General features: G+C 36.9%; 1 protein-coding gene across 1 annotated transcript; it reads right to left on the bottom strand.

The window, feature by feature from the left end:
* Nucleotides 1-14,515: 14,515 nt before the first annotated feature.
* On the bottom strand, nt 14,516-21,688 carry EDDM3B (epididymal protein 3B). The gene is made up of 2 exons (XM_016428428.2): nt 18,488-21,688; nt 14,516-17,909 (listed from the first exon to the last, which is right to left on the bottom strand). The coding sequence occupies exons 1-2, from the start codon at nt 18,581-18,583 to the stop codon at nt 17,451-17,453; spliced, it is 555 nt and encodes a 184-aa protein (XP_016283914.1). The 5' UTR covers nt 18,584-21,688; the 3' UTR covers nt 14,516-17,450.
* Nucleotides 21,689-22,215: the final 527 nt, after the last annotated feature.

Raw genomic sequence — 22,215 nt, 5'->3', positions numbered from 1 at the left:
CAGTGTGAGATTTTAAATGGTTGAGGTCTTAAACTGTAGTGATTAAAATAGTGGAAGATATAAATTGAGATAGATATAAGAGAGGGTGAGTAAATTTGACCACAGAAATATGTTTCACAACAGTGTCTTGGATTTTAAGTCAAATATAAGGTGGTCGCCAGGGAAATATTCCCAATTATTCAAATACTCAAGTCAATTGGGTTTTATAGAGATTTTAATTAACAATACAATGAGTAATCAAAGAAAGAGAGAGAGAGTAAGAAAGGAATAAGTATGAAGGGCCTCAAGCCAATATAGCCTAGACCTGAGTCTTAAAAGAGAAATCAGTCAGTTTTTTATAACTCACCATAAGATCTGTCTAAGTAAGGATTTCTAATGACACCAGGCCAGCAGCATCTCAGCTGCTTTCACCAGCTCCCTCCTCCATCTGAATGTTTCAGAATCAGTCTCCTCAGAATGAGTCTCTCCAATCTGAATGTTTCAGAATGACTTCCCAGCTCTTCCCTGAGCTCTTATTTTTAAGGGCAAAATCTTCTCTGTCACCTCCCCTAAGTCCTTACATCTACAATCACTGTAGATGTTTCTAAAGGACCACCCATTTTGAATTCACAGCTGAGTAGTTTTTAATCTCTTTAGTAAGTCAGGGAAAAAATGCTGCTATGTCGACAAATTTCATTAGAGAAAACCTCTGAATAAGTTATCACCCTTTTAGGTTTAAGTAGTTTACAAGTTGCCCCACCTTTATAGGTACTTAGTATCCCATTGTATCAATTCTAAAACAGTCATGACTCAAAGAACTTCCTGTCCCTTCCATAAGCATGGATCAAAGTACTTCCATTGTTCTCAAGGAGCTCTCTGTCCTAAAGCAGTCCCAAGTAGGGTGGAGTAGGGATATTCCCAAGGCAAGGAGCCCCCACACTCAAGTAGAGTTCTCACCATCTGCTAGGGAATTTTTTTTAAGTAGAAGATTCCCCAATGGGGGAAACCCCTAACATTCATAAGTCTGAGAAATTTTGAGGTTTACAAGTAGTCAAGGCTAAAAGAAAGTAGCATGACCTGGAAATGCTTTGATGCTACATTTAGAAGGCAAAGATGTTTGGTTGTCTGTGATGGCAGATTAGAAATAGTCTTACTCTCATAGTTTTCTGTCTGGAGAGAAGCAATTATTTTGTGTATATTGAAATTGCAATAAATTGAGCCATGATTACATGCTGAAAAAAGAAAAGAAAAGAAAACCCTAGAAGGGAATCAAGCAAGAAGAAGTATGATGTTAAGTAAGGAAAAGAACACAAGAACGGTAGACTCAGGTATTACAGGAATCTCTACTCAGGTAATACAGGAATATCTACAGTATGACCATGTGATTTACTTTGTTGTAAAGAAAATCTTTGTAATAAATATTTCTATATAAAAAAGCAAGATGGGGGAATTTTTAAGGCAGATTGGCCACATAAACTGTGTTGAGAATTGCTATGCATTGCTGATTCAGAGAAAGCAGGAAGAAGAACATTGAATCTGCTTCCTGTAATAAAATTTAAATAAAGAAGTAAACTGACTGGAAACTAAACTGTTTCTTTTGCAATGACTGTGTTCTCTGGCTGGCTGTGACTAGAGAGCACTGCTGAGGGAATCTGAACCTGCTTATTGTTAATGGAGGGATGCCACACACACAGAGATGCTGGTACACGGGAGACACTGCTCTAGGGTTTGCCTATTGATCCCTACTGATTGCTGATGGATCAATCTATATCCTCCCTCACTCTGTGAATCTTAAAAACTGCTCAGACTGTACCTTTGAAGGTTTGGTTAAGCTATTCCCCTATTGTAACAATGGAGGTACTTGATCAGGAATGTATTGAGAACTTTTAAATTACTCCACCCTACTCAGACAGTGCCTTAGGGGAAGATAAAGTTACAAACTCCTGATTGAACAATGAAAGTCCCCAACTCATACTTATAGTAAAGCCAAAACTTTAAGCTAGGTGGTCTATTTTCAGATCTAATACAGAAAGGTGCTAAGTACCTTTAAAGGTTAAATTACTCACTAAAAGGTCAAGCAACTTACAAAAGGCAAGCTTAACAAAAGAGGTGTGAAGTTTTAGTCTAACCAGAGAAGGTGAGAACAAAAGAAGATAAGAACTAGGAATGGGCAGTCCTGGGGGAAAAGCATCTACTGTGATTGTTAGATGTGAAAATTTAGGGGAGGTGACATAAGAGAAATTTTCTTTAAAAGGAGAAGGATTGAACTCAGTAGAGGAGTTCAGGAGTTCAGTGGAGGATTGGAGTTTGCTTGAGACAATATTGTGGTGAGTGATAAAGACTGACTCGCTCTCCCTTAGGCTCAGGCCTAGGCTGTTTGGCCTAGGCCCTTTCTACTATTTTCTCTTTCTCTCTCTCTCTCTCTTTCCCTTAATTCCTTTATTTGTATTGATTAAAATCTCCATAAAACCCAGCTGACTTGGGTATTTTCATATTTGGGGATTTTCCCATGGTGACAACTTAATTTTAGATTTTAAATCAAGACACTAAAAATTATCTTTACAGTTTGGCTGAAACCTTTACAGTTTTGGCAATTCACAGTCTTGGCAAACCACATTTTCACAGTTACAACTCCCTCCTTCGCCTCCCTCACCTCCCCAATCTTCCTTGAAGCCTTTGGCTCCTTCCCTCCCTCCTAAGTGAACTATAAAGATAATCTAGTTGCTTTCTCAGTCAAGGGGTTTATTAGGATAACAGGATGGGAAACTGAGGTAAGAGGGATAAGGAATTTCCCTAATCTAACTGAGATAAAATTTAGGGTTTGGAGAGTCACAAGTGTGACTCTTAGACAGTTAGAAAGATGGAGGACAATAGCAGTTCAAAATCTTCTTTCTTCTTCTTCACAAATCAGCCAGATCTCACAGTTTAGCCCCAGAAAGAAACAAAGTTCAAAGTCTCTCCTTTTCTCCTGGCCAGCTCAACTCTCTTATAGACAACTCAAGACTTCTCCCCTGGTCAGCTTACACTGCTCAGAGCCAGAGACAAAGACAAAGTCCAAAAGCCAAGTCAGCCTCACAAAAGTCTCTCAGCCAGCTTCAAACCTCCAAGGAGAGAAAGTGTGCGTCTCCCAGTCAGAGAAAAAGTCCAAAAGCCCAGTCAGGGTCCTTTCTAGTCACCACTAGAAGGGAATGATTTTCTTTGGGATTGGGGTGGTTTGTGCTGAGCTATACACATCATCCTTTGATTGCATTAACAAATAATTTCAACATGATATCCTTAATTGGCTATTATGCTACCCTAACCCTTAACAACAATTAAGTATTCAGCATTCTTCCTTTTAGTTACAACTTATTTGTCTTATGGTTTCATTTATAGCAAGAATTCCTGTACGATAATGTTGTTTAATTCCTCTAATTGTGTTCATCATTGAACAAAGATCAGCATCCCATTTTAGAGACAAAGAAATAGCCCAAAGTGATCAAGAAACTTCCTAGGGGCTAGGATGCAAATTCAGATATTCAGACTCAAAATTTAGTGCTCTTATCATCATATCATGAATAAGATTTCCCAAAAGATAAGCACATCAATATCCTCAAACTCAAATTAACTATATTTTAATGGATTTCTTAATTCCTTTATTTGTATTGATTAAAATCTCCATAAAACCACATTCCAAGGGGTAAAATCAATTCTAAACTTGTTAGAGAAATAGGAAAAGAATTGTACACAAATATTGTGTACAAAACAAGAATATTGTTTAGGCATGAGTTTCAACTATGTAGTTTCTTTTTTAAAATCTTTAAAACCCTTACATTCCATCTTAGAATCAGTACCATGTATTGGTTCCAAGGCAGAAGAGCAGTTAGAACCAGGTAATGGGATTTAAGTGGGTTGCCCAGGATCACACATCTAGGAAATATCTGAAGCAAGACCTCTTGTCCCTAGGTCTGGCTCTTGATCCATTGAGTCACCGACCTACCCCAACCATGTTTTTTCAATAAACAGTAATAAAAACCTGTATGCACAATTATCCAAGAAACTGTTATGCTGATGAGGACAATCAGATTCAGTTTCATATAGGATCACTTACCTTACTCTGTTCTGCAGTCATAAATGGAATTTTTAGATAAACTTAGTGACAAAGAGCACTACTTAATAAAAGATCTCTGGAAAATTATTTATATTAATGAAAAAAATTGCTAACTTCAAATTTCAGTCCCTACATGAACCTAATGAAGAGAAGAGGAGGGAGAATTTGTCTTCTCCTGGGATGTGATACTTAGCAAAATAATTGGCACATAGTAGGTATTTAATAAGTGTGTATTAATTGGTTGATTGATGTATCATATCTACTTGTGAAGCATTTAAGCAGATATATATGTTCTGGATCCTAAATCTCTTAAAAATTAAATCTCCTCCCCAACTGGTAAGTGATCAAAAGATATGAACAGGCAGTTTTCAAAGTAACTAAAGATAGGGGCAGCTGGGTCGCTCAGTGGATTGAGAGCCAGACCTAGAGATGGGAGGTCTTAGGTTCAAATCTGGCCTCAGACACTTCCCAGCTTTGTGACCCTGGGCAAGTCACTTGACCCCCATTGCCTAGCCCTTACCACTCTTCTGCCTTGGAACCAATACACAGTATTGACTCTAAGATGGAAGGTTTTAAAAAAAAGTAACTAAAGTCATGTGAAAAAAAATATTCTAAATCACTTTTAATTAGAGAAATGTAAATCAAAACAAATCTGAAGGACCACTCCACACATAACACATTGGTTATTGTGACATAAAGGAAAAATTATAAAACTTGGAGGGGATTTGGGAAAAGTGAAACACTAATGTACCATTAGGGAAATTGTGAACTTAAGACTAGCATGTGATTTTATATATATACATGTATATATGTATATATTGTTATATATGTGTATGTACATATATAGTAATAAACACAAAGCTTTCAGTCCTCAAAAAAAAGTTTATATTCTACTAGAAAAATATAAAATTCATGCAGGTAAGTAAAGGTAATCTTAGGAAAGATAGAGGGCACTAAAGACCATAGCATTAGGAAAGATTTGACATAGGAATTGGTGCCTAAACTCTTTGAAGAAAATGAAGGATTCTAATAGGTAAAAGTGAGAATGGACTGCATGCTTTGGTAGGAAAATAGGAAAATAGTCTAAGAAAAGCAAAAGGGAGGAGGGGTGGGCAGATAGGTAACTCAGTGGATTGAGAGCCAGGCCTAGAGACAGGAGGTCCTAGGTTCAAATCTGACCTCAGACACTTCCTAGCTGGGCAAGTCACTTAACCCCCATTGCTTAGCCCTTACTACTCATCTGCCTTAGAACCAAGGAACCAATACACAGTATTGATTCCAAGATGGAAAAACAGAAAGTATGGGCTTTTTTTTGGGGGGGGGGGGAGCAAAAAGCCAAGAGATGCAATGATAAATTTACAGAGTAATATGAAATAAGACCCCAAAAAAGATGAGTTGAAGATAGTGGAGTGTTTTAAATCTTATAAATATTTGTGTTATTTAATGAACATCTAGATGGTTTAAAATGATTTAAAGGGATTAAAAGTAGAACTGAGAAGAATAGGTAGCTAATTTGGTCTATGTCAAATAAAAAAAAAAGTAAACATAAATGAACAAGGCCAAAAGAGTGAAGAGTAGAAAGAGAAAAGTCTGAAGGTGACACTTCTATTTCAGACAGGGAGGAGTAATTCTTTTATGCCAATTTGTGAATAGCATAAATGGTAGGAAATACATTTAGTGCTATGTAAATGTGAAATATGTGTTAAAATTGGAATAGGAATGATATTAGTGAAATAATGACTATTGTATATCCTTCTGCACTAAAACAATTTAAAATATGATAAAATAGATCAAATTAATCAATTAAAATAAATAATAATAAATTAATTTATTTTAATTAATTTATTTATTTTAATTGATTCATTTAATTTATTAATTAATAATAAATTTATAAAAATTAATTTCAAAAGAAAAGTTAATCAAGAAGTAGCTTTAAAATAATAGTGATGGGAGGTTTTAATATCCCACTAATGAATATTTTTTTAAAATATGACTGATAAAGAAAATATAGATGTGAACAGAATATTAATAAGCCTGCCTTTCCCTAGATTATTGAAGGAGTTGAGTTCTTTGTTCTTTTCTTAAAAAACAAACAAACCCTTAATTTTGTCTTAGAATTGATACTAAGTATAGGTTCCAAGGCAAAAGAGCAGTAAGGATTAACCAATTGGGGTTAAGTGATTTGTCCAGGGTCACACAGCTAGGAAGTGTCTGAGACCATATTTTAATCTAGTACCTCCTATCTCCAGACCCGACTATCTTCTGAGCCACCTAGCTATCCCTATGCTTTTAACAATAATGGATATCATTTCTATAGTGCAAATATTCTGTTTACAGTTACTTTATTTGAATTAACACTGCATATTTTCATTGGACTAGAACCAAATACTATATTTTATATAATTATGATTTGAATAATGCAAATTAAAACACATGCAACTACTTTATAGAATTAATTGTTACCTAGTTCTGTTTCATGGGATCATAGATTTAGAGCTAGAAGTTATCTTAAAGTCCATCAAAGCCAACTCCTTTATTTTACAGAATAGGAAATTGAGATAGGTAGATTTTTCCCAAAGTGTCTAAGACAGAATTCATACTAAGGTATTCCTTACTCTATCAATTTCACCAATTCCTCATGGTCAGAATTTATCAGTTGGTAGTTACCTTTTGAAAAATAGCCCCTACGATTCTGTCTATACTTAATTCTTTTTTTTTCTTCCTTATCAACATATATAGATGGTTTTAATTTTATTTTTTTAAATAAACGTTATTTTTATTTGTTCAATTTCAAACATTATTCATTGGATACAAAAATCTTTTTCTTTTCCTCCCTCCCCTCCCAGCAACCCCCCCCCCCCCACCATAGCCGATGCACAATTCCACTGGGTATTACATGTGTCCTTGATCCGAACCCATTTCCTTGTTATTGGAATTTGCACTAGGATGTTCATTCAGAGTTCACATCCCCAATCATATCTCCTCAGCCCAGTAGTCAAGCAGTTGCCTTTCCTTGGCATTTTTACTCTCACAGTTTGTCCTCTGATTGTGGATAGTGTTTTTTCTCATAGATCCCTGCAGATTGTTCAGGGATCCATTATGTTTAATTGTACCACAATGTATCAGTATCTGTGTACAATGTTCTCTTGGTTCTGCTCCTTTCGCTCTGCATCACTTCCTGGAGGTTGTTCCAGTCCCCATGGAATTTCTACACTTTATTATTCCTTTGAGCACAATAATATTCCATCAGCAACATATACCACAATTTGTTCAACCATTTCCCAATTGAAGGGCATCCCCTCATTTTCCAACTTTTTGCCACCACAAAGAGCTCAGCTGTGAATATTCTTGTACATGTCTTTTTCCTTATTATTTCTTTGGGGGTACAAATCCAGCAGTGCTATGGCTGGACCAAAGGGCAGACAGTATTTTAGCATCCTTTGGGCATAGTTCCAAATTGCCCTCCAGAATAGTTGGATCAATTCACAACTCCACCAGCAATGAATTAGTGTCCCAACTTTGCCACATCCCCTCCAGCATTCATTATTTTCCTTTGCAGTCATGTTAGCCAATCTGCTAGGTGTGAGGTGATACCTCAGAGTTGTTTTGGTTTGCATCTCTCTGATTATCAGAGATTTAGAACACTTTTTCATGTGCTTATTAATGGTTTTGATTTCTTTGACTGAAAATTACCTGTTCATGTCCCTTGCCCATTTATCAATTGGAGAATGGCTGGATTTTTTGTGCAATTGATTTAGCTCTTTGTAAATTTGAGTAATTAGACCTTTGTCAGAGGTTTTTGTTATAAAGATTGTTTCCCAATTTGTTGCTTCCCTTCTGATTTTAGTTACATTGGTTTTGTTTGTACAAAAACTTTCTAATTTGATATAGTCAAAATTATTTATTTTACATTTTGTGACTCTTTCTAAGTCTTGCTTGGTTTAAAATCTTTCCCTTCCCAAAGGTCTGACATGTATACTATTCTGTATTCACATAATTTACTTATTGCTTCCTTCTTTATGTTCAAGTTGTTTACCCATTCTGAATTTATCTGGGTGTAAGGTGTGAGATGTTGATCAAAACCTAATCTCTCCCACACTGTCTTCCAATTTTCCCAGCAGTTTTTATCAAACAGTGGATTTTTGTCCCAAAAACTGAGGTCTTTGAGTTTGTCATGGACTGTCTTGCTGAGGTCACTTACCCCAAATCTATTCCACTGATCCTCCTTTCTGTCTCTTAGCCAGTACCAAATTGTTTTGATGACCACTGCTTTATAGTATAGTTTGAGATCTGGGACTGCAAGGCCACCTTCCTTTGTATTTTTTTTTATTATTTCCCTGGATATCCTTGATCTGTTGTTCTTCCAAATAAAATTTGTTATGGTTTTTTCTAATTCAGTAAAAAAGATTTTTGGAAGTTCAACAGGTATGGCACTAAATAGATAGATAAGTTTGGGTAGAATGGTCATTTTTATAATATTAGCTTGTCCTACCCATGAGCAGTTAATATTTTTCCAATTGGTCAAATCTAGTTTTAGTTGTGTGGAAAGTGTTTTGTAGTTATATTCATATAGTTCCTGTGTTTGTCTTGGCATATAGATTCCTAAGTATTTTATATTGTCTAAGGTGATTTTGAATGTAATTTCTCTTTCTAATTCCTGCTGCTGAGATGTGTTGGAGATATATAGAAATGTGGTAACTTAGGTGGGTTTATTTTGTATACTGCAACTTTGCTAATTTTGTTGATTATTTCCACTAGCTTTTTAATTGATTCTCTAGGATTCTTTAAGTATACCATCATGTCATCTGCAAAGAGTGAAGGCTTGGTCTCCTCATTGCCAATTTTAATACCCTCAATTTCTTTTTCTTCTCTAATTGCTACTGTTAGTGTTTCTAATACAATGTTGAATAATAAAGATGATAATGGTCATCCTTGTTTCACTCCTGATCTTATTGGGAATGCATCTAGTTTATCCCCATTGCAGATGATACTTGCTGATGGTTTTAGATATATACTGTTTATTATTCTTAGGAAAGGCCCTTCTATTCCTATACTTTCTAGGGTTTTTCAATAGGAATGAGTGTTGTGTTTTGTTGAATGCTTTTTCTGCGTCTATTCAAATAATCATGTGTTTTTTGTTGGTTTGCTTGTTGATATGGTCAATTGTGTGGATGGTTTTCCTGATATTGAACCATCATTGCATTCCTGGTATAAATCCCACCATATCATAGTGAATAACCCTCGGAATGACTTGCTGGAGTCTTTTTGCTAGTATCCTGTTTAAGATTTTTGCATCTATATTCATTAAGGAGATTGGTCTGTAGTTTTCTTTCTCCATTTTTGGCCTGTTTTGCTTTGGGATCAGTACCATGTTTGTGTCATAAAAGGAATTCGGTAGAACTCCCTCTTTGCTTATTATGTCAAATAGTTTGTGTAGTATTGGAATTAGCAGTTCTTTGAATGATAGAATTCACTTGTGAATCCATCAGGCCCTGGGGATTTTTTCTTGGGAAGTTATTTGATGGTCTGTTCAATTTCTTTTTCTGACATGGGATTATTTAAGAATTCTATTTCTTCTTCTGTTAATCTAGACAATTTATATTTTTGTAAATATTCATCCATATCACCTAGATTGGCATATTTATTGCCATATAGTTGGGCAAAATAGTTTTTAATGGTTGCCTTAATTTCCTCTTCACTGGAGGTGAGTTCTCCCTTTCCATCCCTGATACTGTTAATTTGATTTTCTACTTTCTTCTTTTTTATTAAATTGACCAATATTTTGTCTATTTTGTTTGATTTTTCAAAATACCAGCCTCTAGTCTTATTTGTTAGTTCAATAGTTCTATCACTTTCAATTTTACTAATTTCTCCCTTAATTTTTAGGATTTCTGATTTGGTTTTCTTCTGGGGCATTTTAATTTGTTCGCTTTCAAGGTTTTTGATTTGCATGTACAATTCATTGACCTCTATTCTCCCTAATTTGTTAATATATGAACTCAAGAACATAAATTTTCCCCTGAGTACTGCTTTGGCTGCATCCCATAGAGTTTGAAAAGATGTCGCATCATTGTCATTTTCTTCAATGAAATTATTAATTGTTTCTATGATTTGCTTTCTGACTAGTTGATTTTGGAGAATCATATTATTTAATTTCCAATTAATTTTTTATTTGGCTCTCCATGTACCCTCACTGATCATTATTTTTATCCCCTTATGATCTGAAAAGGTTGCATTTATTATTTCTGCTTTTCTGCAGTTGTATGCCATGTTTTTATGACCTAGTAAGTGGTCAATCTTTGTGAATGTGCCATGTGCTGCTGAAAAGAAGGTGTATTACTTTTTGTCCCTCTTTATTTTTCTCCATATATCTACTAACTCTAATTTTTCTAAGATTTCATTCACCTCTTTTACCTCTTTCTTATTTACTTTTTGATTTGATTTATCTAAATTTGATAGTGGTAGGTTCTGGTCTCCCACTAGTATAGTTTTACTACCTATTTCCTCCTTCGATTCTACTAGTTTCTCAATTAGAAATTTGGGTGCTATACCATTTGGTGCATACAAGTTGATTAGTGATATTTCCTCATTATCTGTACTCCCTTTTATCAGGATGTATTTACCTTCCCTATCCCTTTTAATCAGGTCTATTTTTACTTTGGCTTTGTCAGATATCATGATTGCAACTCCTGCCTCCTTTCTGTCAGTTGAGGCCCAATAGGTCTTGCTCCTCCTTTTAATTCTGACCTTGTGAATATCTACTCTCCTCATGTATGTTTCTTGTAGACAACATATGGTAGGATTCTGGATTCTAATCCACTCTCCTATTCATCTATGGGTGAGTTCATCCCATTCACATTCAAAGTTATGATTGTCACTTTTGAATTCCCTAGCATTTTGATATCCTCTTCTAGTTCTGACCTTTCTTCTTTTGCTATATACTTTTAAACCAGTGGTTTATTTTTAGTCAATCCCCCTATTCCCCTCCCTTGAAATGCTTCCCTTTCTGGCCCCTCCCTTTTTGTTCCCTTCTTGTTTTTTAGGGTCTGTTAAGTTCCTTCCCCCCTCTCCTTCCCTCCCTTTTTTTGAATTCCCTCTCCCTATCCCCCTTAGTTTTTTTTCCTTCTTTCATACCCTGTAGGATAAGATAGACTTCAAGATCCCAATGGATCTAGATGCTCTTCCCTCTCAAAATTGATTTTGCTGAGAGTGATATTCGATTATTATGTATTAGCATTCTCTTCCTCTCCCTCTTATAAGAGTATTATTTCCCTCCCCTTCCCATGTGTATCATTGTGTGACAAAGATTATTCTATTTATTTTATTTCTTCAAGTATCTCTTAGTACCATTATCGATTCCTCCTCACCCCCTTTTTTTGCATATAATTTTATGGCCTTTAATGCCCCAATCTTTTCCTATGAATGATTCTACTATTTACTATAATAATGAAAATATTTTTGAGAGTTAAAAATAACATTTCCCCCATATATTAATATATATATATAGTTTGATCTAATTGTAGCCCTTAAAGAAGAGAGTTTGAATTTAAAAAAACAAACAAACATTTTTCTCCTTTTCCCTCTCTTTCATATTTACCTTTTCATGTTTCTCTTGATCTTTGTGTTTGGATATCAAACTTTCCACTTAGTTCTGATCTTTTCCTTACAAATCCTTGGAAATCTTCTATTTTGTTGAATGCCTATACTTTCCCCTGGAAGTATATAGTCAGTTTTGATGGATAGGTGATTCTTGAAGACCAAGTTCTCTTGCCTTTTTCAATATTGTGTTCCAGGCCTTGCAGTCCTGCAGTGTGGAAGCTGCCAGGTCTTCTTGTGTGATCCTTTGTATTTGAATTGTTTCTTTTTGGCTTCTTGTAGGATTTTCTCCTTAGCTTGAAAGCTCTGGAATTTGGCAATTACATTTCAGGGAGTTGTTTTTTGGGGGGGTTAGTGTAGAGGGTGTTCTATGAACTCTTTCAATGTCTATTTCCCCCCCCTTGTTCTAGAACTTCAGGGCAGTTTTCTTGGATGATCTCTTGCAGTATGGTGTCAAGGTTTCTGTTTATTTCTGACTTTTCAGGCAGACCAATGATTCTCAAATTGTCTCTCCTTCCTCTGTTTTCCTGAACTGTCACCTTGTCAGTGAGATATTTTATGTTTTCTTCTATTTTGTCAGTCTTTTGACTTTGCTTTATTAATTCTTGCTGTTTTGCAAGATCATTGGTTTCCAGTTGCTCAATGCTGGTCCTTAAGGCCTGGTTTTCTGCTTTAATCTTTTGGTATTCAGCTATGATTTCTTGATTTTTTAAAACCATTTCCCATTTCTCTTTCCAGAAGGCTTCCATCTTTTTGATGATAAGCTCCATTTGAGGCTCTTCCAGGGTTTGTGGACAATTTCTGGGTTTTTTTTTTTCGGTTTTGCCTTTGTTTGAATTTCGTCCAGTATTTCCTCTGTAGCCTGGGTTTTCCTTCATAAAAATTCTCAAGGGTCACAGCCTTCTTTTGGGTTTTTTTTTTTTTGAAGAATTTTGAGGCTCCTGTGCACAATTAGCCATTTTTCTGGATGTTATCCCTTCCCTCTTTAGTCAGAAATCTGAGTCAGCTGGGTAGGTTTTCTGTGTATGTAGTTAAGGAGCAAGGATTTTGCCTGAGGCAAGCTCTCAAATCCCCGCAGTCCTTTGCAGCTCTTCTCGGTTCTACCTTCCCAGGGGCACTCAGGGTCTGCGCTCTCCTGCCTGCCTGGTTTTCTGGTCTACCTGCTTTTCAGGGGTGGTTCTCCAGTGGTCCTTGTTGGCTCCCAAGGACCTAGAAGTGCCCCTTAATTGCTCTAGAAGTACTCCTCACTCACTCCCTGGTTCTGGCAGGCGCGCTGGCTCCAGGCACCTAAGGTCTTCAATCCCTCATGCACTGGGGTTTCCTGCCAAGCTCCTTTCAGGGATGAGTCCCCTAAGGTCCTAGTCAGTTCCCAATGACCCAGAAGTATCCCTTTCTCACTCCAGGGGTGCCCCTTGCTCGCTTGTCTTGGCGAGTGCTGACTCTGGCTCTGGCTCTGTAGGTGGGGGTGGGGGAGTGTGGATTGGCTCATGTTTGGGTGGAAGCCCTTTCATCCTCTTATAGACTGGAAAAGCCCCAATTCCAAGCACATTCAATGCTGCGCCCCACTGTACAGCTCCTCCACTCCTCTGAAAATGATTCTTAAGGTCGTTTGGGGTAATCCTTGTCGGTGTGTGCTGAGGAGAGTGACTTGCGTTTAGACTGCTGCCTCCATACATACTTAATTCTACATACTTAATTCTTTCCAGTTTGTTAAGATAGATCAGAGGTTGCCTTCTGGTAACATAGATTTGGAGACATCAAGGTCCTTGGTTCAACTTAACTGAAAGAGTTCCTGAAGGGAAAGCAATATGATAACCTTAAAACACTAAAGAAATGAGAGCCATTATTGTTCAAATAGGGAGCATTGTGCAAAGAGCTTTAAAAGACTGCCTGCTCTTTGATCCAGTCATACGACTGCTGGGTTTGTACCCCAAAGAGATAAGTTTGTACCCCAAAGGGGAAAATACTTATATAAAAATATTTAGAGCCATGTCTTTGTGGTGGCAAAAAAAAATTGGAAAATGAGGGGATGCCCTTTGATTGGGGAATGGCTGAACAAATTGTGATATCTATTGGTGATGGAATACTATAGTATTCAAAGGAATAATAAAGTGGAGGAATCCCATATGAACTGGAACAACCTTCAGAAACTGATGCAGAGTGAAAGGAGCAGAAATGGAAGAACATTGTATTGAGACTGATACATTATGGCACAATCAAATGTAACAGACTTTTCTACTAGCAGCAATGCAATGACCCAAGACATTCCATAGGAACTTATGAGAAAGAATGCTATCCATACCCAGAAAGAGAACTGTGGGAGTAGAAACACAGAGGAAAAGCACATGATGAATCACGTACTTGGATGGGAATATGATTAGGGTTTTTTTTTTTTGTTAAAAGTTCACTCTATTACAAATATGAATAACATGGAAATGGGTTTTGAACAATGAAACATGTATAACCCAGGGAAAATGCTAGTCATCTCCGGGAGGGGGGAACAAAGAGGGGTGAGAAAGATCATAAATCATGTAACTACCAAAAAACACTCTAAATAAAAATTAAAAATGGAAAATAGGGAGTACTAGGACAGTTATGTGGCTCAGTAGATAGAAATCCAGGCCTGAAGATGGGAGATACTGTGTTCAAATCTGGCATCAGCAACTTCCTAGCTGTGTGACTCTGAGCAAGTCACTTAATCTCAGTTGGCTAGCCTATATTGCTTTTCTGCCTTGGAACCAATACCAACTGTCAATTCTAATACAGAAGTTAAATGCCAGGTTGTTGTTTTTTTAATAGGGAGTACCAGAAGAATCCTGTATGTTGAAGGTAAGGAACTCAAATGAAAGATGACAAAGACAAATTTAATCTGTTTCATTAGTTTTCTTAGGAAAATGTTTGTTTATGTTCACACTGAACAATACAGAATTACCTGAACTTTTGCCAACAGCAATATGATTTGATCATTGAAGTGGTTAATAACAAAAACAAAAATAAAGAATGCTAAAACTGACAGGTATAATAGGAATCAACCAATAATTCTAAGCTTTACCTAAGACAAAAATCCCCTGTAAAGTACCTTGGACAAGTTTTCTTAGAGTCTTTATTTTATGATCATCAGTGGTGGGCACTTTCTAGATTTGGGGACCTCAAAGTCACCTTAAAGCTTCAATGAAACATTAAAATTAGTTGGCCTTATAGTGGAGAATCTTAATGAATGAATGCCATGAAAATGAACATGTTCTCTTGAAGAATGTTGAAAATGGCAGGTCTTTGGGTACTCCTTGAATAGTCTAGTCTACATGCCTTGGACCTCTGATGAAAGGCTAGTCAGTCACAAGTTTTTGTTATACTTTATTGATTGCTGAACCAAGGTGTCAAATTGGAATAGGAGAGATCATCTTGAATGTACCCAAGATAACTATGTACTAAAAAAGTCACCCTGTCACCCTTAGATAGAATCTAGCATGTATATTCAAGGCTCAGAATGGTACCTATACTGCATTTCTGACCAGCTTACATAATTTTGAAAGTTTGGCAGTGTAAGAGAGGAAAATCATATTCAGCATGCAAAAAGAGCAACCCAAGCAGGGGAAGTGCAAGGAAGACAGAGAATTCCAGAAAGGAACAGAAAAGCTGAGGAGATTCAAAGCAGTTACTTCACTTCTCTTTGGGAACCTTTGGTGGTTGGTCTAAGATAAATCTCTGAGGCAGAGGACCTTCTGAACATTGACCATCTCTATGTGAACTCAAAACCCCTTGGATCCAGCTGATGAGAAAAGGAGTGGATAGGACTTTTATTATAAAGCCATCCATCCAAAGAAGACTTTTCTCTCCATCCCCTAAAGTTTGTCCTTGAACTTCATACTACAACTAGGGTAGATAAAAGTCAAGACAACTCTCACAACTGACTTAGGAGGGTCAGGCAAGCAGCATGACCCTTCAGGATTTGGGGAGGGGGTTAGTTGTTATCCCTTAGGGATCTTCTATTGCCCACTTCCCACTTCCTTACCCAACAATCCTGTTTACCCTATCTTGTGGGTGTCCCATTAGAATAAATAGTTATTCCTTGGATCAAGTGCCTGCTTATAATATCCAGAGAGAGAGACCTGAAGCTTGGGGAGGAGAGCTATACTTTCTCCTCAAGGAAGAAGAATCAGTTTCAGTCCTCAACTTTACATTCAACCCAGTCTCTGAAAGGATATATTCTGTACTTCTGAAGACAACCAGTGCTGGTTTTGCTAGGGAAAGTGAGGGGAGGAAAGTGAGGAATATATCCCCCCTTTCCACCTTCTTGCTCCCATCTCTCTCACTCTCTAACCTCAAAGTAGTAGTGGGTGGCTCCATTTCCCCATCCATTATAGCAGGAAACTAATTATTACCTAGCCTAACCCTCTCCTTCTATAGACAAAGAAAGAGATGCAGAGAGGTTGCAACAGCATAGAACATTGCAGGGTGGCCAGTTAATTCAATCAATACTATTTTATATTCTTCCATGTCTCCTGAACACCTAAACTCCTTGGCCTTCCATTCTGATTCTAGTTAACCTTTCCTGCTTTGTCTCACACTGCTTTACCTTCCCTTTATCTATGTCACAATTAAATGTGTATTATTTTTGCTACCTACAGAATATACCCCTCACTTTCCTCCTTCTGTAACTTTGTTCATGTTGTTTACTACCTCACCCACCCCATGCCTACATCTCCTTTCATTGACATCTAATGCATCCTTTAAAACCTAGTTCAAATGCCTTCTCCTTTATGAAACTTGCTCTGATTTCTGCACCTGGGCATGATTTCTCTTGTGTATCTGATAGTATTTTATACTCCTCTTATAAGGTTCTGATTATTTATCTATGTACATGTCTCACCCCCTACTTTTGTAGGATTATAGAATGATCAGCAGAAATCTGGAAGGAATTTTACAAGTTATCTAATGCAAAACTCTTACTTTACACATGAGGAAATGATGTTCTAAATAGGTTAGTGACTTGCCTGAGTTCACACAGGTTGGACGAATCTAGAAATAGAGATGATGGGAAAATCTGAAAACATCTACTCCAACCCCACATTTTAGAGAGGAGGTAACTGGGGCCAAGAGGGATTAAGTGGACTGTCCAAAGACACATAGCTGATAAGTGACAAATCTGGGATTCAAATTCAAACTACAAGTTCAGTGCTCCTTCCTCTATGCAACACAGCCTTGACTGAAAGCATACAACTTTATTATACATAAACACATGCATCTCTTCAAACCTTGAAGTGAAAGAAAATTTTATTCAGTGAAAGGAAGAACTATCACCTTGTGAAAACAGTGGGAGAGCCAATTTGAAGAAAAATTTTCTTCTAATCTAATTGCCTTTTCCCCAAACCATCATAAACTCTCCCACCTTCATATCTCCCAAGGAGAGAGACTTGATTAGAACTTGCTACAATTCCTTTCCTCTCTAAAAGTCTATCCTACACCATGATGAATACCTGAGGGATCAACCTTTGATCTTTTGGTATTTTATATTCCTCTTCCTATATCTCTGCCTTTTAATCTTCTTAGTTTTTGATGACTGAGTGGGGTGGGACATGTGGGGGAGAGATAGAAGAAGGAACAGGTAAGAGGGCAGGGTAATGTCTTGGCTCAGATTCTCTCCACTGTTGAGAAATAAACTATTAACTTCATCAAGCTTATTCAGTGTTCCAACCTTGAGCTGGGCAGGAAAACATAGTCCCAGGTAGCAAATAGCCCCCTTAGTCAGGGAATATTAGCTTGGGGCATAAATAGAGACAGCTCCCTAATTTGAGATTATCTTCTTTACCTTGATGTCCTCTAGGCTCACAGGGAATCCATTCAAGCCACAGTGGAGCTCTACATAGCTATAGCTACTAATGCTCCTATAGCCTTGACCTGATTCCAGCTGCTCACAAGTAAGGATTTTGAATGGTTTCTTGCTCCATACCTGCACATTCTCATATCGATCTAACCCATCCCTATAGCATATATCTTCTATCTGGCTCCAAAAAGCATAGATGAAAGTGTGGGAGGCTTTGCCCTTCAGAGATTCCTTGGCACCCATAAGACCTTCACAGCTCAGCTGGTTGAAATCCAAGCCTAGGCTCAGATGGTGTTGCTTCATGAACTCCTGCCAGGCCAGGTCTTCAGAGTATCCAGGAAGCACCCACAGAGAGAGCAGCATCAGCAAGACAGGGCCTGTGCCATTGACAACAGATGCCATCCTATCCACCAGGGTCACCTGCAGCATTTCAGAAGCAAGAGGCAATCAAACCACAAAGCAGCATATTCTCCTAAGAGAACATTCCATTGGGCCCCTCCCAACTTTCAATCAGTCCCTTTCTCACATCATTAATCCAGGATTTAGAATTCTTTCCCCATCACTGCTAACTTCTTCGTGTATTAGGGGTATGATTAATCTTTATCAGGCAGCAGATAGAAAGCCAGGCCAGGAGAAAGGAGATCCTAGGTTCAAATCAGGCCTCAAACACTACCTAGCTGTGTGACTCTGGGCAAATCACTTAACCCCCATTGGCTAGCCCTTACCATTCTTCTGCCTTGGAACTGATACTTAGTGTCAATTCTAAAAAGGAAGGCAAGGGTTTTTTTAAATTATTATTATTATTATTATGTTTTATTCCCAACACCATCAGTTGAATAGTTGTCATCACATCATGCATGCACACACACATTATTGTTTTAGGTTGTTTTACTCACAAAGCATATAATTGTGAGTATGTGATTAGGAAAAAAGGGAGAAAAGAATTATGATTTAAGTTTTTTGTTTGTTTGTTTGTTTGTTTGTTTTAAAACCCTTACCTTCTGTCTTAGAATCAACGCTGTGTATTGTGTCTGAGGCCAGATTTGAATCCAGGAACTTCTGTCTCTAGATCTGGCTTTCAATTCACTGAGCATATAGTTGACACCCCAACAAGTAGAGATGACAGAATAGTGGGTGTCAAGGAGTCTCTCTCGACGCTTGCTCTTCTACTCTACAAAAAATGAAATGAAAAGTGTCGTGATTGGGCTCCTATACAGCCTGAGCCCAGTTAATGAACCAGGCACACCAGTCAGAAGGAAGTCACTTTTACCAATAATTGTAAGGGAGGAAAAGCAATGAGTGATGAGATAACTAAGTTTTGAGTCCAGATCCAACAGGACGTTGATCCATTAGATGGTTTGACCATAAACTGAACAATCTGGAAGATGTTTACTAGCACTCTGTGGGAGCAACTGAGGAAAACATATGACTCTAAGTCCCAGAGGTGTGTTCCTGTAACTCCTTACATATGCCTGTAGTTTAATTAGAACTATCTGGATGGCCCCCTTCTGCAGAAGCTATAGATGAACCTCCTCTAAAGAAGTGATTTTAATGCAGTTAATTATATTCCTTTTGCTTCTGTGCTAACAGATAAAGAACTACATAAGCTTAAACTGTGTTGAACAATTTCTATTGAAAAACAGAATGAAGGACTAGAGTCCCCTAGTAGGTTAGGGCAGGGACAGAATCTAATTATATAAATGGGCACACTCCATACTTCCAACAACAAAGAGTGCCACAACCCACAAAATGGGCAGGACTAGAGGACTAAGGTAGCCATCTATTTGAGACCAACAGAGAGCTTAGTGACTACTCTACTGTAACCTCTGGGGTTGGGTGAAGTGCATAACTTGTACAAGCATGAGATTACCAGAACCTTATCCTCTTTATTGAACAAAATCTGACAAGCAGTACCCCTGGTGTTACAAATGAAAAAATATGACCGGATGCATATATAAACCTTTTAAATGCTTTATATATTGTGATCTCATTTAATCCTTAGTGAAATCAATTAAATCCTGAAAACTAGCTAATAGAAGTAATACTATCCTCATTTTACAGATGAGAAAGTGGAAACTTTCCCAAAGCACATAGCAATTAAATGATAAGAACATAGAATAAAGAACTGGAAGGAACTCTACATTAGATTATCTAGTTCAACCCCATCTATTAAAGATAAGGAAATTGAAACTCAGAGAGAGATTAAGTAACTTGCTCACAGTAACAGAACCAGTTGGTAAATGACAACACTTGAATTTTGAATCCAAGTCTCCAGATGGCCCCAGTTTAGAGCTGAAACTGGAAATTAGGGTTTCAGAGTCCTGGTCATTAGTCCATTATATAATTTTTTTCCTACTAAGAAATAATTTTAGAAAATGAAATGATGATTAAGTCAGAGAGAAAGCTTGTGAAAGTGATCAAATCAATCTCTGGAACCACTTACTCCCCTTTCTATTCCTTTCCTCCCTTCATTCAATCACATATACACATGAGGTGCCCAACACTCCATTCCCCCTGCCTTTTCCTCCCTTTCAATAATCAAAACCTTCCCCTAGAAGTGAACAGAGGCTGGGCTTAACATCAGGTCTGAAGTTAAAAAGTGAGCTGGAAGAATAAGCAAGCAAGCAAAAAAGGAATCCCACCAGAAAGAGACACTGTGGTAGCAAAGAAACTCAAACATTAATGTAGCAGAAGAGAATAACTCCAAAACATGTACAAGCAAACCCTCCAAGAAAAATAAAAATACATTTTGGATGTAAACAGGAAGAATCCCTGGAAGAAATTAAACAAATGTTTTTAAAAAGTTATAAAATATCTTTGTCATGAGAATGCTTGAGGAAAAATGGGGTGGGATGGGGGTAGAAAACTAAAGCAGAAAGAATTAGAAAAGAAAAATTAAAGCTTAGCATAAGAGGCAAAAAAATTTTGACTAAGCAACAAACTCCTGAAAATTAGAATGGACCAAATAGAAGTCAAAATATTATATAACAAAATTAAAAGACTGAAAACAGAAGAAAATTTAATAGCAAAAACAATTGGCCTGGAAGAAAGATCAAGGAGAAAAAAGAAATCAAGAATCATTGGACTATCTGAATGCTGTGACCAAATTTAAAAAAAAAAATGACCTTAGACATCATCATCATATCTCAAGAAAACTGCACAAATCTCTTAGAACTAGAGGCCAAATGGGCAATTGAAGGAATCCACAATCACTTTCTTGAAAGAAGTCCCAGGAACATCATACCTAAAATCCAGAGTTTCCAGAACAATAAAAATTATATAACAAGCATCCAGAAAAAAAAAGAAGAAGAAGAATTCAAGTACCAAGGAGGCATAATCAGGCTCTCACATGATTTTGCAACCACCACTCTAAAGGAATGGAGAATTTAAAATATGATATTTCATGAGGCAACAATGTTACAAAGAGAGGGGAAAAAAGGAAATGAAAGAGTATTCCAATCATTCTTCATAAAAAGATCTCAGTCGCATAGAAACTTTGAAATTCCAACATAGGAATTAAGATAAATATAAAAAGGTAAACATGAATAAACAATATTTAGAGACTAAACAAGGATAAACTGCATGCATTCAAATGTGGAGAAGTGATACATATGTCCCCTCTGAACCCTACTATCATCAGGATCCATAGGGAGAATTTAATTAAACAAGGTCTGTGAGTGGTTCTGTTGTAGCTTGATGACTGTAAGAAAAGAATGGAGAGAGAAGGAAAGAAGATTATACTGAGGACAAGAGGGAAAAGAAGGTTAAGTAAAATTAGCTTATATGATCAGGGTGTACAAGTAGACATTTATGAAAACAAAGAGAAGTTTGAGGGAACAAATGACATTTTAACTTCATTCACCTAAACTGATCAAAAGAAGGAAGAATACATACATGCATACACATACACTCACAGACACAAACACACACAGTTGAATACCAAAATGCATTTCCCTCAACAGAGAAATAGGAGAGAAAGAAAAAGTGAGAGAGGAAATTAGAGAAAAGGTATATTAAAGAAAAGATTATTCCTAAGTAAAATATACTCTAAGGATATATATAAAAATATTTATAGATATTGCTGAGTTAGCAAAGAATGGAAATCTGAGGGAGTGTCCATAAATTGGGGGATGACTGAAAAAGTTATTATATATAAATGTGATGAAACATTATTGTGCTCTAAGAAATGATGTAGTGGATCATTTCAGCAAAATGGGAAAACTTATAAATGTATACACATTGAAGTGAACAGAATTAGAAAAACATATGCGATGACGACAGTATGATAAAGGCAAACAACTTAGAAAGAATTAGGAATAGATTGATAAAAAAATTTTTGGACAAGGTCAATGCAGTAATTTGTTTTGCTTGATTATACATGTCTATATTGGGTTTACTTATTTTTCTTTTGTCCTCAATGCAAGGTAAGGGCAGTAAGACATGGAGAGAAGAAAGATTTTTATTAATTGAAAAAATAAAATATAATTAAAAATAAAGGTTGAACAGGTAGGTGGCTTAGTGGATAGAACCAGGTCTACAGATGGGAGGTCCTGGGTTGAAATCTGGCCTTAGATACTTCCTGCCTGTATGACCCTGGGCAAGGATCTTATCTCCCATTGTTTAACCCTTATTGCTCTTCTGTCTTGGAATCAATACACAATATTGATTCTAAGATGGAACAGTAGGAGTTTTTAAAAATGTGATATAAAAACACTAAGGCCTACCC

Source organism: Monodelphis domestica, chromosome 1 (genome assembly GCF_027887165.1).
Source record: "Monodelphis domestica isolate mMonDom1 chromosome 1, mMonDom1.pri, whole genome shotgun sequence".
Lineage (NCBI taxonomy): Eukaryota > Metazoa > Chordata > Mammalia > Didelphimorphia > Didelphidae > Monodelphis > Monodelphis domestica.
The sequence above is the reverse complement of the archived record's forward strand: the minus strand, read 5'-3'. Positions and strand labels throughout refer to the sequence as shown.

What these genes read in the sequence shown, in the direction of transcription:
- EDDM3B (XM_016428428.2), bottom strand. Translation starts at nt 18,583, where the DNA reads ATGCTCAGTGAATTGAAAGCCAGATCTAGAGACAGAAGTTCCTGGATT. An exon ending in CGTTGATTCTAAGACAGAAG is followed by an intron (nt 17,910 to 18,487) that starts GTAAGGGTTTTA and finishes GAAATGCTGCAG; the next exon opens with GTGACCCTGGTGGATAGGAT.